General features: G+C 46.5%; 12 protein-coding genes across 12 annotated transcripts; 5 read left to right on the top strand and 7 right to left on the bottom strand.

The window, feature by feature from the left end:
- Window positions 1-310: 310 nt before the first annotated feature.
- Window positions 311-1,816, bottom strand: AKAW2_51066S (ethanolamine-phosphate cytidylyltransferase; the record flags this gene model as incomplete). Its single annotated transcript, XM_041690953.1, has 4 exons — window positions 311-628; window positions 691-1,465; window positions 1,516-1,633; window positions 1,693-1,816. The coding sequence occupies 4 exons, from the start codon at window positions 1,814-1,816 to the stop codon at window positions 311-313; spliced, it is 1,335 nt and encodes a 444-aa protein (XP_041544487.1).
- Window positions 1,817-2,797: 981 nt separating this feature from the next.
- On the bottom strand, window positions 2,798-3,439 carry AKAW2_51065S (putative mitochondrial protein sorting (Msf1); the record flags this gene model as incomplete). Its single annotated transcript, XM_041690952.1, has 2 exons — window positions 2,798-3,217; window positions 3,287-3,439. The coding sequence occupies 2 exons, from the start codon at window positions 3,437-3,439 to the stop codon at window positions 2,798-2,800; spliced, it is 573 nt and encodes a 190-aa protein (XP_041544486.1).
- A 1,152-nt stretch (window positions 3,440-4,591) lies between these two features.
- On the top strand, window positions 4,592-5,405 carry AKAW2_51064A (thioredoxin peroxidase DOT5; the record flags this gene model as incomplete). The annotated part of the gene is made up of 2 exons (XM_041690951.1): window positions 4,592-4,868; window positions 5,041-5,405. The coding sequence occupies 2 exons, from the start codon at window positions 4,592-4,594 to the stop codon at window positions 5,403-5,405; spliced, it is 642 nt and encodes a 213-aa protein (XP_041544485.1).
- Window positions 5,406-6,012: 607 nt separating this feature from the next.
- Window positions 6,013-6,713, top strand: AKAW2_51063A (putative NADH-ubiquinone oxidoreductase 21 kDa subunit; the record flags this gene model as incomplete). The annotated part of the gene is made up of 3 exons (XM_041690950.1): window positions 6,013-6,072; window positions 6,139-6,635; window positions 6,689-6,713. 3 exons carry the CDS (start codon window positions 6,013-6,015, stop codon window positions 6,711-6,713), a joined length of 582 nt encoding a protein of 193 aa, XP_041544484.1.
- A 601-nt stretch (window positions 6,714-7,314) lies between these two features.
- AKAW2_51062S (DUF1761 domain-containing protein) lies at window positions 7,315-7,942 on the bottom strand (the record flags this gene model as incomplete). The annotated part of the gene is made up of 3 exons (XM_041690949.1): window positions 7,315-7,458; window positions 7,538-7,842; window positions 7,927-7,942. 3 exons carry the CDS (start codon window positions 7,940-7,942, stop codon window positions 7,315-7,317), a joined length of 465 nt encoding a protein of 154 aa, XP_041544483.1.
- Window positions 7,943-9,342: 1,400 nt separating this feature from the next.
- Window positions 9,343-10,145, top strand: AKAW2_51061A (uncharacterized protein; the record flags this gene model as incomplete). Its single annotated transcript, XM_041690948.1, has 2 exons — window positions 9,343-9,578; window positions 9,674-10,145. 2 exons carry the CDS (start codon window positions 9,343-9,345, stop codon window positions 10,143-10,145), a joined length of 708 nt encoding a protein of 235 aa, XP_041544482.1.
- A 110-nt stretch (window positions 10,146-10,255) lies between these two features.
- On the bottom strand, window positions 10,256-12,376 carry MPP10 (rRNA-processing protein MPP10; the record flags this gene model as incomplete). Its single annotated transcript, XM_041690947.1, has 1 exon — window positions 10,256-12,376. The coding sequence occupies one exon, from the start codon at window positions 12,374-12,376 to the stop codon at window positions 10,256-10,258; it is 2,121 nt and encodes a 706-aa protein (XP_041544481.1).
- A 1,304-nt stretch (window positions 12,377-13,680) lies between these two features.
- Window positions 13,681-14,533, bottom strand: AKAW2_51059S (NuoB/complex I 20 kDa subunit family protein; the record flags this gene model as incomplete). Its single annotated transcript, XM_041690946.1, has 4 exons — window positions 13,681-13,775; window positions 13,832-14,187; window positions 14,240-14,432; window positions 14,479-14,533. The coding sequence occupies 4 exons, from the start codon at window positions 14,531-14,533 to the stop codon at window positions 13,681-13,683; spliced, it is 699 nt and encodes a 232-aa protein (XP_041544480.1).
- Window positions 14,534-15,834: 1,301 nt separating this feature from the next.
- AKAW2_51058A (uncharacterized protein) lies at window positions 15,835-16,499 on the top strand (the record flags this gene model as incomplete). The annotated part of the gene is made up of 3 exons (XM_041690944.1): window positions 15,835-15,879; window positions 15,931-16,221; window positions 16,317-16,499. 3 exons carry the CDS (start codon window positions 15,835-15,837, stop codon window positions 16,497-16,499), a joined length of 519 nt encoding a protein of 172 aa, XP_041544479.1.
- A 391-nt stretch (window positions 16,500-16,890) lies between these two features.
- AKAW2_51057S (ACP S-malonyltransferase) lies at window positions 16,891-18,151 on the bottom strand (the record flags this gene model as incomplete). The annotated part of the gene is made up of 2 exons (XM_041690943.1): window positions 16,891-17,939; window positions 17,995-18,151. 2 exons carry the CDS (start codon window positions 18,149-18,151, stop codon window positions 16,891-16,893), a joined length of 1,206 nt encoding a protein of 401 aa, XP_041544478.1.
- A 741-nt stretch (window positions 18,152-18,892) lies between these two features.
- AKAW2_51056A (putative nuclear pore complex subunit Nup133) lies at window positions 18,893-23,113 on the top strand (the record flags this gene model as incomplete). Its single annotated transcript, XM_041690942.1, has 4 exons — window positions 18,893-19,213; window positions 19,286-19,355; window positions 19,408-22,722; window positions 22,779-23,113. The coding sequence occupies 4 exons, from the start codon at window positions 18,893-18,895 to the stop codon at window positions 23,111-23,113; spliced, it is 4,041 nt and encodes a 1,346-aa protein (XP_041544477.1).
- A 429-nt stretch (window positions 23,114-23,542) lies between these two features.
- Window positions 23,543-24,133, bottom strand: AKAW2_51055S (uncharacterized protein; the record flags this gene model as incomplete). Its single annotated transcript, XM_041690941.1, has 3 exons — window positions 23,543-23,792; window positions 23,856-24,012; window positions 24,127-24,133. 3 exons carry the CDS (start codon window positions 24,131-24,133, stop codon window positions 23,543-23,545), a joined length of 414 nt encoding a protein of 137 aa, XP_041544476.1.
- Window positions 24,134-24,697: the final 564 nt, after the last annotated feature.

Genomic DNA, 24,697 nt, shown 5'->3' with positions numbered 1-24,697 from the left:
CATACCGTTTTTTGTTCGAAGGAAAGAACTTATGTCAGCAGTAGTTGTATTCGTGCTTGTGACTCAAATGTCTGCATTTCGTTGTGGCGCGATCGAGGATGGGGAGATAGAGATGCTTCTGTCATGACGTACGCATTGTCCAAACTTCATACTGTTAATCTTAATGTGCTTGGCTTTTTGGAATGCATAAGAGTGGTTTGGTCTTCGCTATCTCCGAGCGTCCCTCCCTTATTCTCCGTCTTCTATATTATATATCATTTCATGTTCTATGGAGGCGCTTTTGCCCGGCTTTGTTATACACCATTGCTATCTAGGCAGATGCTGACTCTTTGGACTTGGCCAACTCCTCAACAACACCCTTTTCGAGTTTGGCGCGCTGTCTTTCTTCATAGGCTTCCCTACTTTTCAATATCCTGTCAACGATCTCACCGGCATTCACATGCTGGTACGTATGGCTAGATGTCTCTTTGAAAATGCCCATCCGCTTGGGTGCCACATAAGGATCATAGGTGAGGGGTATGAACGTAGTAGGACCGTGGTAAACTGCATCTGGAACGCCTAGTGGCATGGCCTCCAGGTATGATTGACTTGGGGAGAATGGCGAGGAAAAGATCACAGCATGTATATACTAAACTCTGGTTAGCAGGTTGATTCTTCACTCAAAGATTCCAGACACTTCGAATTACATACGCGACACTGCAGAACGCATAGCCCGCGTTCAAAGATGTTCATGATGGGGTAGTTGAGGCCTTTCCAGTGGTTTATAACATCGTCGTCATGTATGCCAGCAACAACATAGGCAGGGCCATAGTCCTCTCCGTATTCTTTGACTCTCTTGACTTTTTGCTCTTCGTCATACCAACCACGCCGGTGGCCTTCCAATTCCTCCTGCGTTAAGACCTGTCGAAGGAATTCGATGTGCCCGGATGAGAACAAGTCAAATCCCCCATCGACATAGATAATTCGCTGTCCAGGCCTTGGCGACTTTCCGTTAACAATTGTCTCGAATGCTCCAGGTTCCTCGACTGTGTTCCCAAGTTTCGCAGAACTCGATCCGTTCCAGATCCAAACCTGCGGGCCAGGCTGTAGACCAGTCTCGTCAGTGGCATAATCACGAATCCTTTGCATAAGACTATTGGCCGAATGCTTGCGCTCTTCCAGACTTCCAGATCCTTCTTCCCCGTTGAGGGTATCTTTTACGCTTTTGACGAAATGGTTTTTCGTACACAAAAGCATTCGCCCAACAAGGTCTGTCGTGGATATTCCCGGAGTTCTCTTGACCACACGAAAGCGCCCTGCAGCTTTAACAAACCGGTAGCAGTCCTCCCCATTGCTGTCGGAAGTGATATCATCGCCATGGACGACATATTTGCAGCCGTAGTGCGAAACCCAAGGTAAAAATGTCACGTAAGGAGCAGAGGGAACGCAGCGAGTCACCCAGCGACATGCTTCCACTGCAGCTACTCTAGACTTGGGTCAGAAGGCCAATGGGCTGCTTTATATAGGCAAACTAACCGTTCATCCAGTGTCATAACTGTCGGCCCCTTATTCTCGAGAATTGCTTCGTCAGAGTGAACACCGACATAAAGCTCGTCTCCCAATTGGCGAGCCTGGAGCATAGCGCCCGCATGGCCTATACAAAACTCAGCCTAGTGAAGGTGCTGTGTAAGGTACGAGCAAAAGGTGTCATACCATGATGGCTAAAGTCAAAGCATCCGTCTACCCAAATGCGATTGTCCGAAATGGGTACATCATCTTGGGGGTCCACGGGCCACTCTCCTGGCGCGGGGATCATGTCTTCAGGAGTGGCGCTCATTGTTGTAGGGCAACTTCGTATGGAGGGAACATAAACAAGAAGCAATTGCCAGAGTTTTGATGAGTACCCTATTACCTTATGCTTGTATTGAAGCGTTCGGGTAAGCTGTCGACGGGTTGAGACCGTGAAACGACTTAGGGAGTCCACCTACCTAACCCGACTAGGCGGGCTGAAGAGGGGCAATGTGGCATGCGGAGAAGGAGGCGGGATGACATCGTAGGATTCGGAACGGGGCGATACATTATCAGTCTCCGCCTAACGTACCTTTAATGGTACCTATACTTTCTATGCTTTGCATATACTTCAAATGTACCTTCTGCTACAAACTGTCAGATAATATAACATCCATTTTGTGTGACCACTACATGTGTTAGAATGGTTCTGCGACTTGACTAGATATTCTAATAATTAGACTCTGTACTGCCATAGTGAGCGTTCCGGTTGAAAGACAGTATTTGTCAAGAGAACTTGTTCCATTTACATATTGCAGCAACAAAGGGGATCAAGGAAGCCCCTTCATAAAATGTTATGCTCTGGAATTATCGAGAGCAAACCACACTGGTGTTTAAATGGCAACGCCATTACTCAAATGCGTTAACGAAAAAGCGAATTAATTCAACATGCCCATTCCTCTATTCTGGTGCATATATAGTAATCATGGTATATGAATACGATGTCGGAACAAGAGACAGGTGATGAAAGCGAAAGAAGAGTCTATAACTTTTGGTTGTACATGTCTCATGAGTGGCGCGTGATAGCAGAAACAAAAGGCGCTGAGGCAAGGCATTTGAAAGACAATCACAAGCAGATGCGGTCCGGACCAACTGCAGAGGGAAGATCCATCGGGAATAGAAAAACAAACGCTTCGATTAAGACATATGGATGAAGGCGAAAAGACGGGAAAGAGAGACGCCAGTTAATGCAAACGCTCAAAAACGTATGACGGAAAAGATAGACCAAGACCACAAGCCCCAACTGTGGTTAGGATTGAAGCTTAGTGCTCTCGAGTTCACGTTGTTCACTGAAAACTCGGCGACTCATCTCAAGAACAGCCTCAAACCCTTCTCGGCCCTTCTTCGCGTTCTGACTGAATCTCTCCACGCTAGCTTCTTCTACCTTGTTTTTTATTTTCTGCCATCCACCGCACAAGGCAGTAATCTTCGCCTCTTGGTTGAAATCGGTAGTTGAGGAAGGGTTTGACGGCGACGGCTGATAGATAACGGTCTCCTTGACGTTCAAGACGTTAGACCATGTAAGGTTGGTCGAACACATCGTGACCTTCTTCGAGACAGGATCGACGTAGGACACTTCGTAAACATGCGACGTAGCACTGCCTCCAAAGAGTGAAAGAACCCATTGCGGCACTGATTGATTACATGTAATCAGACGCTCTGTCCGCAGCTATCCAACAAGACAATCAGCCAAATGTTGCACGGTAAGAATGAGAGTAAGATGGTCGATGATACGTACAATTCCAGTATCAGCATCGACTGCCCGAGATAGGGTGTCTACTGCCACGACATGTGTAGACTTGTCATTCCAGGGACAATATTTGCGCCAGTTTGCCGCCGAAACTTCTTCCCAAGAATAATCGAAAGTGCACGTCGAAGAAAAGACTCTCATGTCGATAGACTGCAATCTGAAACGTCCCTTGGGATCGTGATAGACAAAGAGTGGCCGTATGCTTATGAAACACTTTCGAGAACAAGAAAGATGCACGTCCAAGGAGAAAAAGAGAGCGAGCCAGACCGGGAGCGAGACCCAAGTCTGTGGCGATAGGTGCTTCGGAGATAGGTTCTTATGGATTCGATAACTACGAGGAGTTCAGGATGCGGCAAATAATCAACTACTACAAGATGAGTAATGAGAACTCCACATGAGTGGTCGTGAAGGCGGACGCAGTGAGTGAGAGTGGCGATCGCCAATCTTGTGCAATATAGCGGTAGGATTGGTAGAAAATTTGAGAATTTTAGCCCCGGATTCCGCGTTCTTCTCCTGGACAAGAACAGTGGCGCCAAGGGTCGGGATTTACCGGTACAGTAATCTGACTCCCGGTCAAGGTCAAAAGACCGCCTTCAACTCCGCAGAGAACCCACTAGTAGTTAATTACTTATTATGTGCATCTGACATCAGGCGCTACTATGTTAGAGGGTCGAGGTTGGTTCATGCCGACTACTACTTTGTATATCCGAACAAACCCCCAGATCACAACATCTTATGCTACCGATCAATTACTCTTACTATAGGATAGTTGAAATAATTGAGGTCAAGATATGACAGTGTGAATGATGCTCTGGCCCTTTGTTTCCTGCATCATCAAAAGTCTTTGAATTATCCAATAAGAGCCAGCTTTGCCTTTTGATATCGAGCATTCGTCAAACAGTATCAAAGGTGGTGGTCGACATTTAGAAGGCACATACGTGCTTTTGGTGTACTCGGGGGAACCCCATATTGACGGGGAGATAGGAAATTCATGGTTGATAGATACGTTAATTAGTCAGTTACATATGCAAAGCACGCACTTTCTAGTTCTTTACATACCCCTGTACAAGAATCCCTGCCAATTATTACACATCTCCCATGCGTACTACAGTGGCTCTCTCGGGTGATAGTCGTTTTCACCTGTTAGTCTTGGCCTACACTCCACTATCTATGAATTGATCCACTGTTTAGCTGTTGATAAGCATCTTCAAAAGACTTTCTTTACTTCCCACTCTTTGTGTTTTGTTTTCGTTGACACAAAACATCAAACGCTTGGATTCTCAATTACAAGATATGGTCGAACTACGAAAGCGCAAAGCGCCAGCACAAGCCCCTGCGGCAGAGCGCAAGGCCAAAAAAGTTCAGGAATCCACGGTATCTCGAAAGCCGGATGTCCCCAAGGCCATCTCCGACGACAAGGCTCCAAAAGTTGGCGACAAACTAGACTTGGACAACTTCGGTGGTGATATTGAGACTGACGAAGGGCAAAAAACCACGCTGAAAGATCTCGTCGATGCTAGTGAAGCTGGTGTCGTGCTGTTCACGTACCCTAGAGCTTCAACCCCAGGCTGTACGTAAAACCCTCTACTCCCACCTCCCCAATTTCCCCTGCACTCTGCCATGAGGATAATCTGGTGCGGGTACAAACACGCATGGTGGTCATCGAATACACCCGTTCGCGATTATGGCCTTTGATACAATCATCCGCTGCAGCAATCCTAGAGAAGCTAATATATCAAAAGGTACCAAACAAGCCTGTTTGTTCCGTGACAACTATGACTCTATCACGGAAAGTGGTTTATCCATTTACGGCCTTTCAGCGGACTCACCAAAGGCAAATACTACGTTCAAGACTAAACAAAGGTTGCCATACCCTCTTCTCTGCAATCCCACCGCTACATTGATAGCAGCTCTTGGACTTAAAAAGTCGCCAAAAGGCACAATTCGAGGAATCTTTGCTGTTGATAAAGAGGGCAAAGTTTTGATACTACAGCCCGGGGGCCCCGATGCAACGCTTGATGCTGCACGTAATCTAGCTGCAGAATTGAAGAAACCGAGCTCCGGAGACGAAACCCGCCACGCGAGTCCACCAGCTAAGGATGACTAGTCATTGATAGTGGGTAACCAGCATATCACTACAATGGGGTTGCTCCCATTGAACGTGGTAGCTGATTGATTCATTTGTTACAGACATATTGAGAGGCCTTGAGGTTTCCAGTTGGTACATGCCTTGTCTGGCATAAGCACTATATGCAATTCCAAATCATCCTCGCGATTGATGCCCCAGAATACCCCCCAACCCGAACTGTAATCGGCCATAGTAGCCCGCTTCTCACGCGTGAGCAAGGCAATTTAGCCTCTTATAATATGTGGCCTGTAACTGCATGCCCTCCGACAATTTAGTATACAGTAATGTTGTTTTTTTTTTCTCCATGAAAATAACAGGGCTCTTTCATTTCCACTGCTACCTACCACAAATGTTACCTTGGGCAATCGGGGGTGTGCGGCTGTCGGAGAATACGTTGTTCCGTGTGTAGAGGCTCGATTCCGCAGGCCTGGTTCCGTTTGAGACCGTGCGGCGAAGGACGTACCCTTGAAGGTCTTCCATTTCCTTCCCGATATAGTACTCAGGTAAAGTAACACCCACTATAGCAAAATCCCTTATCATAATTGCGCCTAAATCATTAATACGTTACTTGGACAGAAAAGAAATCATGGCTCGCGACATCGTGAAAGCGGCTAAGTCCGCATCCAATGTGATAGCCGTTCATAAGGTAGGAGATAGCCATTGGCTGCTCTGTGTTACATCAGGACAGAATATTTTACTTATTCTTTATCAGAAATACACTGTTCAGTCCACTGGGATATGGGAACGCATTCGCCGCCTCCTTGCCGTCGACCCGACTCGCTCCACGGGTGTTCCGTTGAACGCTCAGTATCGTCTACCGACCCCTGGAGCTCTTCCTCCTCTATCCTACGATGATCCGGTTACTGTTCCGGCCGGTGACTTGGCTGACAACCCTTATTGGAAACGTGATGTTCGGAGGAATTACCCCCGGCTCAGTGCGGTCAGTCAGGCGGATGCTGTGGGCCTGCTCAGTGTAGGCAGTCAAGCTGCCCCCAAGGATGATGTGCTTCAGATCGGCGAGGCAGGAGAGAAACAATTGGTGTCCGTGAAGCAACAGGCCGAAGAGCGCGGCCTTGCTGGTCTGTTTGAGAAGGACAAGAATGGAATCAAGGAAGTTCTGGGCGCTAATGGTTTGCCTCCGCTGCCATGCAACTTGAACCCTGCTGGTAGCAAATATCAGCTCGGCCATGACCATGGCTACCCCAGTGTGTATGTGCTACCTATCCCCGTTATCTCTAGACCAAGCTAACACCTTTGATAAGCTACCCCTGCCGCACTTTCGTTTAGCTTGTCTACGCAGCTATTGGGTACAATATTGAGATAAATGCAATTGTACTTACTTTCCCTTTATTACATGCTCCCATTACTAGACGGTCTGTCCTCGTGCTTTTGTGTGTTTGATATTTACTGGTGTTGTAGATATTACTTGGTGTACTTGTAGATGTAATTGACAGTAACTATAGTCGATTTTGTACCCCATCAAAACTTATTGGGACAAGCAAAGGAAACGACTAACGCGTTCCTCAGGTAATGGCGCAAGCCTACAAATTACATTCTGCTGCCAATGGGTCAAGAATCGAATGAACTGTGTACACTGTGTAGAGCACATTTGGCTCCTTGAGTTGCATATCTGTGACAGAGTCAAGTTCCACACCCAGGATCGCAGGCAATGCGTCTAGCAAATCCACTCTACACCTAAACACAGCAAGAACTTGAAAGGAGCCAGTGTAAGCTTTTTCGGGGTTGTGGGTTTTAGTTGCATGGCGCACGCTCTATACTCAAGTCTTTTAACTTTAGTGGACTAGAAAAATGACTATTTGCCGAATATATGATCAACTGATATTTAAAAAACGACATTATCAAATATTACACTGCAACAATAGAACCTTTAATAGCTGCTAGAAAATGGATTCGTGCGGGTACCCCACCAAGTAAGGAAGAGGCTGAGTCCCACTGTTTCAAACAACCTGCTGACTGCACCTACGGCAACAGTGTCAAGGGGTCTCTTTTCGGCAAAGACCTGGCTCACAACCTATACAAAGGCAACACATGATTAGCATGTCTGAAATGCGAGTTGGCAGTGGGAAAAGGAAAAGATGGGGAGAACATACACCGGGGGCTGCGCTGGCCATGAAGATCAAGCTCCCAAGATAAGCCGCTCCCTTGTAGCTCAAAGTACCCGTGGCGTTGATCAGAGCTGCTACTCCGTATGTTTGGACTGAGCTTCCAACCAAGGAGGTACCCCAGGCTGCTACTGCACCGGCAGCCTCTTTAGATTTGAGGAACTCTTCCTTGGAATTGGCTGCTTGGGCACGATGATAGGTATCGCCGAATACGGGCGCGAGAATGCCGAGGGAAGCAGTGTGGGTGAAAAGAGCACCTGCCGCAATTGCGGAGGGCTTGACTGAAGGGAGATCTAGGCCAATTATGTTAATTCATGAGAGTTGGAGTTAAGGGGGAGGGGTCGTCGCTTGCACTGCGAGGACAGACGAGCACTCACAGTTCAAGGTTGTCATTTTGGAGATAGGTAGTTGGGGGCTTCGGTGTTGTAGAGATAAGATATAATTCAAGTAAGGTGCTTCGAAGTTGAGAGAATTGAAGTGTAGGAAGTAGATTCTTTCGAGCAAGTAAGCCTCGTTTTATGGCATGGAGCTGGGCTAGGCTGGCCTTTTCAACCCCTAAGTACCGTCACCGGACAAGTCCATAGTCGATCCGTGGTGAGGTACGGAGTGACGTCGTTATGATCGAAAGACACGAGAAGCACAGCAAGATGGAGGACGACCTTGAGCATACTTTGTACGGTAGTGCTCTATCATGACATCATACAATACTTTCAGTGGGTGCAGGATTATTACGTACTTGGCGGAGGGTTGCCGCAATCATACTAGTGCCTGGATCGTTCAGTACCCAGCAGTAGATCTTTACTACTTGCACCTTAAAAGAGTTACGTCGTGGCAGTATCCACAGTCACAGACATCCTGGCGATATCTACAACGTACAGCCATTCTGTGATGTAGTCTAATCTAATGTTTGCACCATTTTTGTACTTTCATCAAGGAAAAAATACGCTCATGTTGGATAGCTTGTTCGCTTGGCTCATGGTCCCTTCGTTTGACTCGTAGCATCCATAGTACTGGCTGCTTAGCACTTTGTACTAATTCCAGAATGAACAACTAGGACCTAATGAAGGTGTCATTTCTGGTACTCTAGTATATAATTTGAATTTGAGGTACAGCTTCTCTCTGGCAATAGAATCGTTATGGCACATTCTACATCCATATCTGCGTATTGTTGACCATGAGTTCTAGGGTGCGCCTTCATTCTATTATACATTGTATAATTTTTTCCCAAGTACGCTTACTATCAGACAAGAACAATACTGTGACTAATTTAGTTATCATGTTTCTGGTGTTGCTAAACACGCCTGCTGCCCACGGCTCTGTCAATTATTTCCCACGTCTTCCTCTTTTTCTCCCTTCCCCCCTTTCGGTTCTACTCATAATTTATTGTTGCCCTTTTTTTCCCCATTGATACCAGCTATATAGGTTCCTTGGCAACTATTCTTCACTAAAGGCGGACTTATTATTCAACCTCACTAATGGTGGTCAATTCCCTTGGTACATTGTAAAAGTGTGACAACTCGTACTTAGATGGGTGATTCCAGACATTAGGTAGAAAACCGATGGGGCAAAGTAGGGCGGGGAAAAAAAAAATTGAGGGAGACTAGAACTAACGATTCCGTGCCTCCCAGATCGACCCAAAGAAAAGAACAAGTTCATTATAACTAAGTGTGCTTCCATCTGAGTTACTCATCAAACGTCCAAAGTTGCTTCATTTTATACTTCGGCATCAAGTGTTGGTTAACGCTGTGTGCTGTAACAGAACATCATCATATTATATGGAAGTTCCCGGTTCAATGCCAGCTGCAATCGACATGAATGATTCATTAGACATCGATGAATCGTTGATCCCGGTTAGGGATTTTAAGCCCGCCAGTCAGAGCACCATCTCCTTTGATGGGATGTTATCGAACCCTCTACTTCTCCAGGAAGATCTAAAGGAAGGGTGTGGAGGCCAGCTATGGCCAGCGGGGATGGTCCTGTCGAAGTACTTGCTACGCCAACATCAATCTAGCTTTCTCGGTAAAACAATGTCCGTTGCCCTATGACCCAGTTTTGTCCTCACCTGCAACCTGTCCGACTTGTGCCTGGTATGCGGGTAATTGACCCCTGCTAATTGTTGGTTAGAGTTGAACTTGGAGCCGGCGGCGGTCTTGTTGGCCTTGCGCTTGCACGCAGATGTCACCCTGAGGTGCCACGAATTTACATTACGGATCAAGCTCCCATGTTGCCCCTGATGAAGACGAATATCAAGCTCAACAATCTTTCTTCTACAGTCGAAGCTACAGTACTAAACTGGGGAGACTCCCTCCCAGACAGCATCCCAAAGCATCCCGCAATTATCCTCGCCGCTGACTGTGTTTACTTTGAGCCCGCCTTCCCGCTACTAATCTCGACCTTGAATGATCTTCTTGGTCCAGACTCTATCTGTTACTTCTGCTTTAAGAGGCGTAGAAGAGCAGACCTCCGTTTCATGAAACATGCAAGGAAGATGTTTGATGTGGAAGAAATCCGGGATGACCCTGATGCGGAGACATACCGGCGCGAGAACATTTTCCTCTACCAGATACGGTTGAAGTCGGACAAGAGGGCTGTCTAGGAAGGTCTAGCTACAAATTAAAACTAAAACTACTAGGGAACGTTTTGTGTGAATATATCGAAATACGCTTATCTTTGGTACATAGATCCAATCTGTAACCGCACTGAAATCTAAAGCTTGAGCACATGGCCACCTTCCTTCACAGCTTCTTTGATTTTACCGCCATTAATATTTGTCACTTCGCCCTGCTTCCCAATCAATTTGACTCCACCCTTCTTCAAGTCCGACATGAGCTGCTGATTTTCAGCCGCTTTACCTGTCTTCTGGGATTTTGCGGTGCTGGCGTTTTGCTTTTTGTGCTCTCGACGCAACCTAGCCTTTTGTTCCCTGGTCATCTCCTCTTTGGCGATTGCCGTTCCATTCTTCATAATCATTTCACCAGCGACCTTGTTATCGTCGCCAGGTGCGTAGATCTCCTGCGGCGCAAGGGTTGCTGTCCCAGTTACAGCGTTGCTAGCTGTCGGCTGGGCATCCTCCATAGTGATTGTTGCCACATCAGTGACAACATTTATGCTTGCCTGCGGAGCCTTGGGCTTGTAATGCCAGTTCGAGAGCGTGTCTAGTTGAGAGCTGATCTCTTTCCATAAGCTTGTTACAGTGGCATGCTCACGGATCAACTTCTGATTTTTAGGGTCAACGAAATTTGGATCGGTAGCACGAAGATGGTCAGCCTCATATAATTCAGCAAGGCTTTGCTGGGGTTTGGTGTCTTCCAGTTCAGGACGAACTCCCCGCGCACGCTGTGCGTCGGAAACACCAGGGCGCCGACGTATTACTTCGTCAAATTGTTTGGCAAGGATGCGACGCTTGACAAGCTCTTCGATATCCTCTGACAACTCTGCCGTAACGACTGGCACGGGCTTTCCGATCCTTTCGAAATCCAGGTCTTCCTCAATAAGTGAGTTCACAGGCCTTTCGACAGCCCTGGCTTCACCAGCTAGCATCCAATCCTTCTTGGCAACGTTGGCAGCCTCCAAGCGGCGAATCTCATCAGCAATGCGAGCACGCTGTTTTTCATGACTAGAGGAATTGTTCTGAGATCCCCGCGCTACTGCATGTTCATCACTATCCTCACCGGAAAGCTCATCTTCAAAAAGATCACGTCGAACATCAGCCATGGCACGATCAACGTCGTCGTTGGTAATGGCAAGGTCGGGCTGAGTTTTAGGAAGGGAGCGTGTCTTTTTGCGTGTGACTTTACGTGGAGGTGGAGCGAAGAAGTCAGAATACTTTATGTCGCTGGTGTTCATCCAACCTTCGCCTCCAGAATTTGCCGCATAGACATCATCTGCGTCCATATCGGAGTCCTCCTCAAAGCCTGCATCACCAAATGTTGGTCCTTCCTCTTCGCTGTCGGAAATGTCCTCGCCATCATTCCCGTCAGAGTGCTCCTGTGGCCTGTTTCTCTTCGGTAGAGACATTGACCCTGCTGCAGTCAAAGGATTTGCGTGCCAATCAATTTCATCATCCTCGCTCTCAGAATCGTTGTCGGGGCCGCCACTAACATCCTGTCTTTCGAGTAGTTCCGATTGCTTGTTGAAATCATCTATCGAAAAGAACCCATCATTCAGGCCAAAAGGATCCTCCACATACGTTTCTTGTTCACCGTCGTCGATATCGCCTCCGGAATTGTTGTCGGATAATTGCTCAATGTCTTCTTCGACGTCCGAATCATTATGGGAGGTTTGAGAGTGAGCGTGTACTGAACTAAGGTCGTCATCGTCATCATCGATACTCGATTGGGTGAGATCGGCCTCTGACTGAGAGTCCACGTTGCTGCCCTCGAATGCGGTGTCGTCAAGTGCCACATTATAAGGTGAGGTCAGGGACTGCTCGTGTGGCTTGGACACTGCAGACCACCAAGTAAAATCCCGCTCGACTTCACCACTGGAAGAATCAAGAATTCTCAAGGCTTGTTGCCATATCTGGTCAGAAGTAAAGCCGTCGACATAGAGTTGCTTGAGCTGTAGGACCTGGTTTGTAGAATCTTCCTCAGCTTCGGATCTTTTGCGCTTTCTGTTCCTGCGTTGGCGCGCACATTGGGAATCGCCGACCGACGAGGCTAACGAATCTAGATAGTACTTCACAGAGCCGGTGATAGTGGTTTTTAACTCCGTCGTGGGTTGGAGGAAAATCCAAGGAGTTGTCAATCCTGATCTGAATGAAGGGAATGGTTCATAAGTTTCGACTTCAGGAAGAGCTCCAGATTGAACGGGAACGAGGTTCTTCATGGCGTGGTACACGCCTGAGATGAGACAGCTGTATCAAAGAAAAAGAAATGGAAAGTGAGGTAAGAAAAAAAACGCGAAAGCTTTGAATGGTAGGTGCAGAGAGATCAGCCTGATATTTTCAGCCAGTGGTGGACACTTCGAATAATGGCTTGCGGAAGCCGAAAGTCGGGAGGAAAAAAAAAAGGTTAATGAAAGTGAAAGGGGAACTAAGATAATCAATTACTTTGGGTCATAAAAGTGGGGCCACTGGAAAGAAGGCAAGCTCGGGCCATGGCCATTTCCTTCGGCCGTCTCACTACAAAATGCTTTTTGTGATGGATGGTGCGTTGCATGGCAGATCTCCTCATATAGCAGACAAACGTGGGCATACGAGCCGCGTATATCTATATAGAAGATGGGTATTCTATCTCATACTGATAAAGTCGATGACTTCTATTCATTGTTGGTTTGATGCACTAAAGAGAATGCTTTAACCGACCTCTAACAGGCATGAATCATGGCCTGAAACTTGCGCGAAGGTATTATTTGCAAAACATAATCCGAACAAGAAAAGCCTTGCCGAGCGTATGTAAGTCTGCAGAAATGCCTGTAATATTTCAGTCCCTCTAATCGGAGAGATACTACCGCTATTGATGACTTGCGATATAAGGCTGGTGGGCATACTTCACTTTATATGAGCCCCGCGGAAGATTAACACGACTAGAAGCGCCATTTCCACTGTCACTGGTGAATCGAACTCCTTTCATGTATCAGCATGCCAGAAATCTGCGACCCTAATATTGATGATAAGAGACTTGTCGTAGTATAGTCCTTCACCTTGCAGCCTCTAGGTATATTTGGACAGGCGAAGAAGCAGTCTAGCAATTATTTGCATACTATGCATGCAAACAGTGGTAATGTCTTGATCTGTTGAAATATTCTAACATTACGACACGACATAGTCTAGATATGAGACGTTTGAGTGTGAGCCGTACAAGAGCGCAGAATATCAGTGTGAATTTGCAGCCAAGTCCCTAACCCCGTTCTAATATACCTAGGAAAGTGGCTTGCAGTTATTGCATACAATACATGTTGGCCGGGTTTCCTTGCTCAACCATGAACATGACACACCTGGTATGCCTGTTTAGAGTTAAGCCTCCACTTCCCTTTTATCGCTCCCCCTATCAATTGCGCGCTGGTAGTGTTCGGTAATGCACGAGAGCACATACTTGATTTCCAGGATAGGACTTCTTAAAAAGTCTACGTCCGAACCTGTCCGTTCCAACCCTTAAGTAACATAGGGAGGAAGTAATTCCAAGTTGAGCTTAACGGCGGTACCACATGCGGGTGATCCTTGTGTGCCGCATCTTCTTTTGAAGTTGAAAGATTCCGTACATCAATGCTTCGGAGGTCGGCGGACCTTGAGTTGTTCCCATTAGCCGACGTCATTGTAGGAATGGTAGAGGGTATACAAACATCCGGGAACATAGACATCCACGGGTACGATTCTATCGCATCCGCGAACAACAGAATAACTGTAATGGTAATAACCACCGCCATTGGCACAACTTCCCATACTGACGACCCAACGAGGGTCAGGCATTTGGTCGTACACCTGTCTGAGAGCGGGAGCCATCTTATTTGTCAATGTGCCTGCCACGATCATGACATCCGATTGCCGAGGCGATGCTCTGAAAATGATTCCAAGACGGTCCTGGTCATATCTGGGGGTCGAAAGATGCATCATCTCAACTGCACAGCAGGCGAGACCGAAGGTCATGGGCCACAAAGAACTTTGGCGGGCCCAGTTAGCGACTTGGTCAAGCGTGGTACTACACATGAATCAGTATAATGTACCCATCTCATGCGTCTCAGGCAACAAACAGGACATATTGCATAGCACCCTCCTTTTTCTCCTGGCTCGGTAAGGGCACCTCTTTCCGCACCTTTCCAGAAGCAGTGAGCGCTTGGCCAGACTGTCCCCGCTGTTCGATTGCTGTTGCCGACTTGATTGAAGAGGTCGAAAGGAACGAAACTGGCTGAATTCGGAAATGGCAAGATGTGATACGCGGTCGCACTACATGAGTTCAGCAACTTAGTAGTAACAATTGGAGAACACATACCATGAAGAGCGCTTGGGATGGCGCCTGGAATGGCGCGACCGGTGAGAGGCAGCATGGCTGTATCGCTCCCAGTAACAATGTGCACAGAGATAAAGAGAAGCGACCTTGCGTACAAAACCCGTATGAACTGTCAGAAGAGTGGAGGCTTGTAGTCCAGTCTGTCAATGGTGGCAAGATATTATCAGGATAGTCGAGGCTCAAATTAAGAGTATCATTCTGCACTATTGGTACTAATGGAACGCAATTTCCGTAAGTTACTGTAACGAAACCTAGTTAAGTTCGTTGAACCCAGCGTCTCGCATTTACTCTGTGTATAATACCGTATTGGCACGTGAGCCACGGACAACCGGCTAACAATGTGCTAGTGTAAGTTAGATTTCAAAGAGCTTCATTGGCTGGAGTCATCAAAGCTCGGTATTCGAATCCCTCCTTATCTGGACAGCGACATGGGTCTCATCGCTGCGTGGAGCAAAGTACTGTAGTTAGATGGATGCAGGTGAAGAGCATCCCGTAACAGAAACATCAATAGTTCCACACTATTGACAGGTGTCCTAGCAGCCTGGGCTGTATGAAAGATGATGCCTTACTAAAACGGGCGTATCTGAATAGGATATTCACAATGTGGCTCTCTTTGAAGTCGATATCATATAGAACAAGGTCGAACAACGCAGCGAGAATCATTGAATCAAGATGTTGGTAATGGCTTTGAACGGTAACCATGAGAGTTCAGAGATGTATGAAGTCAACAGATAATGGAATCCACAAGTGGAACAGCTACAATTAATAACCATCCTACGTTCGAACTTCGAAGATTTAACCAGACCGAATTCCAGATTATACGTACTGTGTAGTTAATATGAAGATATGCTGGGTCAAATTTTCCTGTCCTCTATCGCGATTGTAAGACTGAGTGGAGTTGAATAGTATACAATGATTAGAGTGTAATAATTAGGGGGAGGGGGGAGGAATAGGAATTGACCAAAGCTTTATTTACTATATAATACTTTTGTCTTTGAAGTGGAAAAAAAATAAGAAAGAAAAGAAAGATGTTTTTAATCTTTGAATTTGATTGATGGTTCAAGCGTATGTATCAATCAATGCATCTCTTCTGCCAGTGAAGAATATCTAAAGAGGTGGCTCGAACATGTGGCTGGTCTGCATGTGGATTACGTTAGTGAATTAGTATGGGGTTGTTCATGGGTGGGTTAGGTATCATTGACATAACTGGCTCAGCGCCTACCTTCTCCGAAACGCAGAAGCCAGGAGATCTCGAGTCCCAAGAACGATGAAACTGATGATTTTTATCTGAATTCAGTGGGATTGATTTCTTCAGCAGACCATAACTGACCTGGAGCTATGGCTTTGCCTAAGATTGCCTGTATCGGCGTCATTGGGAAAGCTGTGAGTCTTCATATCCTTCATCTGCTGCGCCAGTCTTAATGTATGAATCAGGACAATCCACTCCACGTGTCGCTGTTCCCTCCCTATGTGGAGTCCACTATTGAGTTCTCTTTTATATTGAATTCCTGCCTTGATATCTTTGAAATACGCCGCAAACAGACGTCAATTGACCAAGATCTTGGTCTTTTGCAGGCTGTGGATGAGAGACTTGCAGCATATGGCTGGCTTTCTACTACGGGGGTAAAATTCCTAGTTATAGTTGACTTGATTGGGCAGCCCATCAGTGATGAAGATCCTAAGGGTTCCACCAAGTCGGGGTTAAGAGAATTTGACCTGAAAGCAGTACGTTCTTGGGTTTTTCTCCTGCATTCGAAGTTCTACATGTTGAACAATCCACAAGATCTTGGGCTTCAATGACTAATGGTGCCCACCTACAGGTTTTCCGAACTCTCCAAACAGCATATGTGCAGTTGCTACAGAATCCGTTTTATCGACCGGACGAGCACATGGCCACAGCGAAAGCCGTGTCATCTTGCAGTTCGCAGATCACAGATCAGAGGTTCATTAACGAGGTCAACCGAATTGGAAACTCATGGGTTCCGACTGTAGCCTCCCTTTGAAAAACCATGAACCCATACTATGTGCAAACAACCTACCGCTCTACACCATATCTTCGAAAGAATCTCGATTTTGAAGATCATTGTACTTTTGATGGCTCCCACCCTTGGTATCCTCCAATAATAATGGGTATAACACGCACAGGATTCGGTATAGCATTCACTGATGTACGGCACTCGTAGGAGACATCTATCGATCGCAAAGTATCAGTTGACAATATTCAATGTTTACCCAGTGCTTTGTATAACTCTACATTGTGTACTATGATAAGTGTTCAATACGTGATAAGAGGATTGAGGAGTTAAGCCGATTTGACCAATCTGGTCCTTATGGGATGGGTATATAGTGAAAACACAGCTTGTGGGGCAAAGCATCTCGCCCGAGTCATCCGTTTCAATCATGTAAAGGGTCACTCTCAGTCTTGTCCAACGCAGAAAGAACATTTGCAATCTCCAGGGGGTCAGATATAGACCAAACACCGCCGCCTTTCACCATAACCTTACCGACCTCTTTCCCAACTAGATTTCTACCGACTTTCCCAGGTCCGATGCCAATCCAGCGTGTTACTGCATGCGTCTGATCTAGGTATCGAATACTGTCCCACCATTTTACCGTATCGACACACTGCTGTGATAATAAAAACCTGAGTTCTTCCTTGGAATTGAACGGTAAGCCCGAAACGTTGGAGATACATGGCATTCGTGCTGGGAAATTGATATTCATATGTTCAAGGGCACATTTCATGTAGTTGGCTGCTGGTATCATAATAGGACTGTGAAAGGGACTTTCGCATCTCAGTCTCACCGCACGGGGATCGTGTCCTCCAAATTGACGAAGCTGGATAAGCAGAGCCTTTATTTTTGCAATGTTGCCGCTCAGTACAATCTGATTTCTTGAATTGATATTTGCCACCATGACTTGTCGAAATGCCTTGTACCATTGGCTCGAATCATCTTTCAGACTCGCTGGGCCAAGTCCAATGAATTCGTAAATGGTAGAAAGCAATTCACTCATGTGTTCGGGCTCACAGACAAGTGCTATCATGCCAAATTCATCGCCTGATCTCTTGATAGCCGCTCGCGTGCACTCGGACATTATCTCTGCACGCCGTCTCACCAACTTCAGTGCATCGCTAAAATCGAGATAACCTCCAGCAACAAGTGCTGAGAACTCCCCCAAGCTATGTCCAAGTGTAACATCCACTCGTGAGGTCGTCATGAAGCCGAACTCCTCTTCAAGTATTCGAAGGATTAGTATTGACGTTGCCATTATAGCCGGCTGACAATTTTCGGTTTTATCGAGCTCCGAATTTGGGCCTTCGGAGATGATGTGAGACAGTTTGAAGCCCAGGATCGAATCCATTTCGTCTAGGAACATGCTGGATATTTTTGGGAACCTCTCAACCCAAGAACTTGCCATTCCCACACGCTGTACACCATGACCTACGCGGTAAAGGCGTCAGAACAAAGGCGAGTTCAAGATGGTGGGTATGCAAACCAGGAAAGAAGAGAGCAGTGCGCAAGGCTGTCTCCGCGGTAATGGGGCTGGCATAATCTCGTTGAAAACTAGGTTTTAGCTGGGTACGACAATGAGCATGGTATCGGGGTGCTTTTATGCAAAAAGAAAGTCTTGATTTCGATGATAATGCAAGCATATTTTGTAGGCCTTAGGAAGATAAATGCCCTTGCTGTTATTGCAGGACATAGCCTTCAGATGCCATCGGCAAATGTTAATATTTCTTACAAATGAATTTGCGCTGCCTTCGAATGTAAGTGCAGCATCAGTAGCCGTAGCACGAACAAATGGGTTCTTGTGTAGTCACGTGATATTGAATACCGACAGCCCCAGGTGGTGTCAGTGATAGGGGGATTCTGTACTAACCTTCAAGAATTCGGAGCTGTTGAACGCTGGGTATGTAGATTAATGGGTATGTATCATCTGGCTATGTATTACTGGACTAGTCACCGATATCACAAGTGTCAGGATGTAAGAACGGGATGAAATTACAGTGTCTACATAGTATCACAATTCTTTCTGAAATTCCATGTTTTCAACAGATATAGTACTATCCAGCAAGTATAAACAGGGACTGAAGGGTGTTTACATCACTAATCAGGTAAGTGCGAATCTGTTTAGGAGGACTGGCTCTGCAGGTATCTATGGGTGTCTGGTATCCTATCAGAACTGCTGACCGCCTTCGGAGTGAATTAACCTCCATACCTAGTACCTATCAATATCGCTATTTAAATAATATATTGTTTACATATAAAATTTCAAATCATTCTCCATCACGACTGTGGCGTGTTACGGTTACTTTTCAGATGCGCGCTTCTGGGCCACGAAGTCTACACAGGGTCTTCTTAGTACGCAATTAGCTTGTGTCTGGTCCTAAAAAATGTTTGTACCTAAGACGCTTTCATCCGCAGCTTCTCAGCGCAACCCCCGGAGGCGTCAGCGTACGAACTCAGACGAATCACCAAAGCCTCCAAGTGCGAAAAGACAAAGATCTAATCTCCGTCAAAAAGACTTAGAACTAACGTCTCAAAATCTGAATGACAATCATACCAAGCTCGACTTTCAGGAACGCCAGCCGTCAACTTTATCTAATGAAGGCGTCGCAAATTCAGAAACTGCTCATTTCCACAGAAATATTCCTATACGAGCGGTCAAAAGGCCTGAGAAGCGCGGGGATGAAGGTGAAGGAACAGTGGTGCTTGTAAGTGGTTCTCGATTACTATCCAGTCTACAAGATCCTTGGATCACCCATCTGACATAGGTTTATGCATAGTCAAAAACGGAGTTCTACACCGTCACCCAGCTACCCACTTTGCCAGACCAGGTGCTTGGTTTACAAACAGGCGAGTACAGCTGACCCCTTCACCACCGCAACTATATTAACACAGCATGCAGGGCCTTTCAGAGGTTCGTTTGGAACTAGTCATGGATATGCTTTAGCCTTAACCAAATCGCATGCGATTGTCTGGGCATATTCGACCACAACTCCATCGCCTTCTCCCGCAGATGTTTTTACCCTTGCAATACCCGAGTCCTGCAAAGAGCCTGGTAACACTGCCCCCCTGGGGTTGCTCTTATCTACCGTTGCAGGCGGTGTTCCGGGGTTGATGGTGGTCATGCCATATACCGGAAAAATCATATACTGGGAAACCATATCAAGTGCTGCAACCTTAGCTTTCTCCAGGCAGAAGCACTCTGGCATCCAAGGCTGTATCCCTGGCTTGCTCTCGGGTGAGCACGCTACAGACGTCATAAATAGCGAGCCGTCTGGTGTCGTTGTTATATTATCTACTGGAAGGGTTGCCCATATAACCATCAGAGACTGTCAAGGGAAGCCAGCAGTAACTGTCTCGTTCCTGAGAAGCCCCGCAGGTGGCGGTAGACCTGGTTTACTTGGAAGCTTGAGAAATGCTCTTGGGGGTGGCTTTTACAGAAAAGACATTGCCACAGTTCGAGCGGGCGAATCCCATCAGCGTGGGCAACGCGATGTCGTAATCGCTACGTCTCAAGGTCTCTTCGAAATTTGGGATACCCACTGGAACAACGGTAGCATGCTCAAACATCAGCATGATGTATATGGTCTCTTGAGTGAAGCACTTGGGCCTCTTATCGTGGGTGAAGCCGATGATTATAGGTTAAAGGTTTTAGATTTTGTCTTGGCCGACTGCAAAAGCACTAATGCTCGTGACGGGCCCAATTCCTCGCTGATAACAGCGGTTGTGGCTTCTGTCTCACATTCTGCCCCCGGCATCGTTCGGGACATGTTTGTCGTCCAAATGCGCTTTTCGGACGATGTTCAAGTCTTATCTACTAATACGATTGATTTTCATGGACTACGCACCCATCTCGACTTCCCGCGTGTCAGGTTGTTTGTACCAAGTCCCGGACATACCGCTTTCATTGTTGTTGGGCAGTCAATTGTGTTGTTATCGTTGACCATTTCCGAACACCCTACTATTACTCAGGATGCGGTTTCCGTAACTCAGCAAGGGCGGGCATTCAAGGATATTATTCCTTTGCGTTCTGGAGAGAGCTACGAGATCTTAGGAAGCGGATGTGAAAACCAGAGTGGTGAGGGCTCATTAGCCGCATGTCTGCTCATGGTCCGAGATTTTGGAATCATTCGTATTGCAGCTTTGCCGAGTGAAAGAACAAAGAGCAATGTTGATGTTGGCCGCATCACTGCGAAGCATAAAATTGAACAGGCTATATTCTATGGCACAATGACAAAAAACCCACTGAACCTTACAGGTGATGACGGAATAGGATTCCCAATCAGCGAGACGGAAAATGCTGCATTGGAAATATGCCAGGAATTAATGCGGTCTGCATCGGAATTCATTCCATCGAGTGGGATTTCCGTGGATCAAAATCTAAAACTGCGAGCGAAAGCACTCGACGACCTCGCCCTCTTGTTGACACAGCAGAATGAGACCATCCGCCGAGAAATCTGGTGGCAGTTACTTTGGAGTGCGGAGAAACTGGCTGCTCAAAGAGCTATGTGGAAGTTGGAAGACGAAGCCAGGAAATGCACGAGCAAAAATTCAACACTGCTGGCGCACATAATCGGATTAATGAGCGAGAAGTTCAAAACGAAGATCGAAGAGCAAACCGGTGATTGCGACCCAGTGCGCCATTGGTTTCTATATGATACTTTTCAAATGGAACATATCGTGCCGTGGATCTTTAAAGCCATCAAGCCTCAAAAGGGAAGCTCTGCCAAACAGGGACGACGGATGTCGGAGCAGCTACTCGAGGCTAGTGACTTGTCCTTAGCAGTTCTGGAGACTGCGTTTCGTTATCGAGACGAGAATTCCAGCCGGTATGGTATTGGTGACGGCTATCTGGAGGACGGCATATTGACGGGTGACTACACTGGGCTTTCGGAGTTCTGGACTTCTCAGCGCTATTGTTACATCGAATTTGGACACCTGCTGGATCTGGAGCTTGATAGCTGCAGAGCTTGGATCCAGAAAACAACGATTGGGGTTGAGCTACCTGAAACTCAAACTGTGAGAAGGATTGCCAAAAATAGTTCTAGGCAGCTTCAGATTTTAGGGCTCATGCACTGTGAACGAGTCCGTTGGCTTTCGTCCCAAGAGAGTCAGAAACTTATCGACGAAAGTATTGCGACTGAACAGGCTCACATCAAGCAACGGAAATGGCAGCTTTTCAAGTTGGCCGGAATAGGACATCTAGATGATGCCATTATGCTTGCCGAACAGTTCCGAGATATGGGAGCGCTCGTGGAGCTCATAATCGAGCTTCAGGACCAAACCAAGAGCCTTGTGACACATCAAGATTCGCCAAACAAAAATGCAGGTGCTGACGAGAACGCGTCTGAGCGGCTCAGTCAAAAGATATCCTTTTACTTTGAGAAATTCGGGGAATCTTGGGCCGATTCATTTTTCTCCCGACAGATCTCCATGGGCCAATCTGGAATACTCTTTGCGATGAAAAAGTTCCAGCCCTTCGTCACTCAGTTCTTACGGAAACACCCAGCTTATCTGCGGCTGGGCTGGATTAATGATGTGATCGGCGAGAATGACTATGAGGGCGCTGCCCGATCCTTGGAGAAGCTTGCCACGAAGCATGAATCAGATATCTGGAGTCATCATGTTGAGTTGTCTCTAGCAAAGCTTGCAAATCTTGCGGTCTGGGAGGAATCTCGAATGCCAGATAGTCTAGTCGTTCGCAAGAACGTCAGACGCTTGGAAGATTTTGCGGAGGTCGATGCCGTCCAAGAAGTGATATTCGCCTATGTCGCGCCCGCGTTACACAATGCAATCGATCAGAAGGCGGAAATTGATATCGCGATTGAACAATTTCGCAACCCAACAGCCGCGGATAGGCCTTCATTGCATGAGATATTTAGCGAGGCTCTGGCCAAGATTGTCACTCGACAAGTTCTCAGCTCGGATGAGCTAGTCGACCTGCTAACGCACATATACCTATCCCAGGTCTCTGATCAAGGTCAGGATGAAATCGTGGGGAAACAATTTTACCTAGCTTTGCGAATCATCCGACTCTCTTATGACCAGCGAGATCCACAATATCATGCAGCACTACAGAAATTGGTGTGGAGAAGATGCATGATAGATAACAATTGGGAAAAATTGGAAGAGGCAGCTGAGGGATTGGGAATGGACACCGAAAGTTTTCTCTATGCCACAACACTCTCACGTACCCTTTGTTGGTGCCTCAGGGACGGTATGATACCGACTAGTGGAGAATGTCCTCAAGCATCTTACTAACTCTGTCCACAGGCCTTGATGAAGATTCTAACTACCCTTCTATATACGTCCCTAACGGCCCGCACGACGTGTTGCTAAGCGATTTTGACGCTGATCTTATTACAACACGTTTTCCACCTGAGCGTCGTGCCCGCATCTCTCGTGATCTTGCCAGGGAAAACGAAATTCTACTTCAACAGATCGAAAAAGGAAAGCTTGATTTCTGGTTCAAGAACCTTTTTGACTCAGCCAAGACTACGCGTCAAGAGCCTTCTGGGGTTTCTACCGAAGATGACAAGAATGGCAATGCGCATAATGAAACGCAATACGATTCATCAACCGAGAAGGCACAGCTGAGTTGGCTCTAAGATGTTAGAACAACACTCTGCAATATCTGAGTTCTTGACTATTGCCTGCACTCTATGAATGAGCTCAATTGGTTGCAGACATGCTTCTCTTCCGTTCCGCCCTTTTATACATCCTTAGTAATCCTTTCCTGGCGCTGATATGTTTTCAGTATCTTCTAGCAATGCAATTGTCTGATAGTTGGCCTCCGTAGTTTAGGGCGAGGCTGCGGCATCTTTTTATCCACATTTAATGATTTCTTTATTTAAAGCAAGGCACCTGAATTGCACACGCAGTCAAACTACTATCTCATCATATTTCCTAGCAGGGGTCTTTGATAAACTGAAGATCGTCACCTTTGTTATACAAAGCTCTTGCTGGTTTACCGTGTCTGTGCGGGATCACTCTTGAAGAATCCTCATCTTGATCCCTAGTTACCTCGCCTGATGTAGCTATGGCTTGTTCGAAAGGACTTCACTACCTTCAGTGATATCACTGTTGATGCTATCAACTTTTCTTACCATGTCGTCGTCCGCGGGAAGGGCATCGGGCCCATGCACGGTCTCTTCAAAGACTGGCTCTGGTTCAACGGCTTCAAACTTTGTCTTGAAGTCCGCAATTCCCTGGGCGCTACTGTTTGAGTGACGTCGTGTGTTTGTAAACTTGTAGCCATAGTCGTGCACTTCATCGCCGGAGCGGCCCCTGAAGGAGGGTCACTGGATATTCCTATGGGCCATGATGGAGACGCCAGACTACTCAACTAACCAGTTTCGTTTTCCGCCACCATCTTTCTTTGTCTTCCGGGGATCGGCATCCACTGGTCCTGACTTGGCAAAATAGCGGGGAAGACTCTCTTGATCTAGAGCTCCCCCTTCGTGCAATGCTGAATGATCTGGATCGTTGGTTTTGTGAGACCGCGTCACTAGGGAGATAACTATTGAGTGCGAAGTACAACCAAGCCTGGCTTTTGGGTGTGCATCCAAGATACGCACACCAAATATCACTAGTGGTAGCGGATATGTCGAGAGATGCTTACTTTTCATAGAGGTGGACTTTCTGCGTTCTTTCGATCGAGGAAACTAGGCATATAATCAGTGATTTTTATCGAGCGAATGCAAGTCATCAATATACATACCTTGCTCGATATGAGAGATTGGCTCTATTCAGTATGTCTGTAGACTTTAATGAATAGTTAACATAAAGTGCCCGGGGCTTGCCTATTACAAGCCCGATACCTACTTTAGCGGCCCACGGTTTCCAGTGGATATGAAGCGATTGGTTTGTTAGACAGTAATGTGTGATGTTGGAACAGGTAATATGTTACTGTTAAAGACTAAAGATATTGTGATTAAGCATTGGACAAAAACGCACTTTGTACTACTTTGTACAACACTCGCAGGGGTGGGGTCAGTCTTATATGCAAATGTGTACGGAGTACCAGCTGTATCATTGTATTATATAGGTGTCAATCACTAGAAGCATGTGACCAGGAATATATTGTTTGTATGGTGAACTTATGACCTCATTGACTTGTAATGCGTTGATGAGCCAAAGGTATCAGTGCTGTAATCACCCGTAGTCATCAACTTAATTGGACAATGTATGCA

This window comes from Aspergillus luchuensis, chromosome 5 (genome assembly GCF_016861625.1).
Source record: "Aspergillus luchuensis IFO 4308 DNA, chromosome 5, nearly complete sequence".
Lineage (NCBI taxonomy): Eukaryota > Fungi > Ascomycota > Eurotiomycetes > Eurotiales > Aspergillaceae > Aspergillus > Aspergillus luchuensis.
This window is presented reverse-complemented; position numbering and strand designations above follow the sequence as displayed.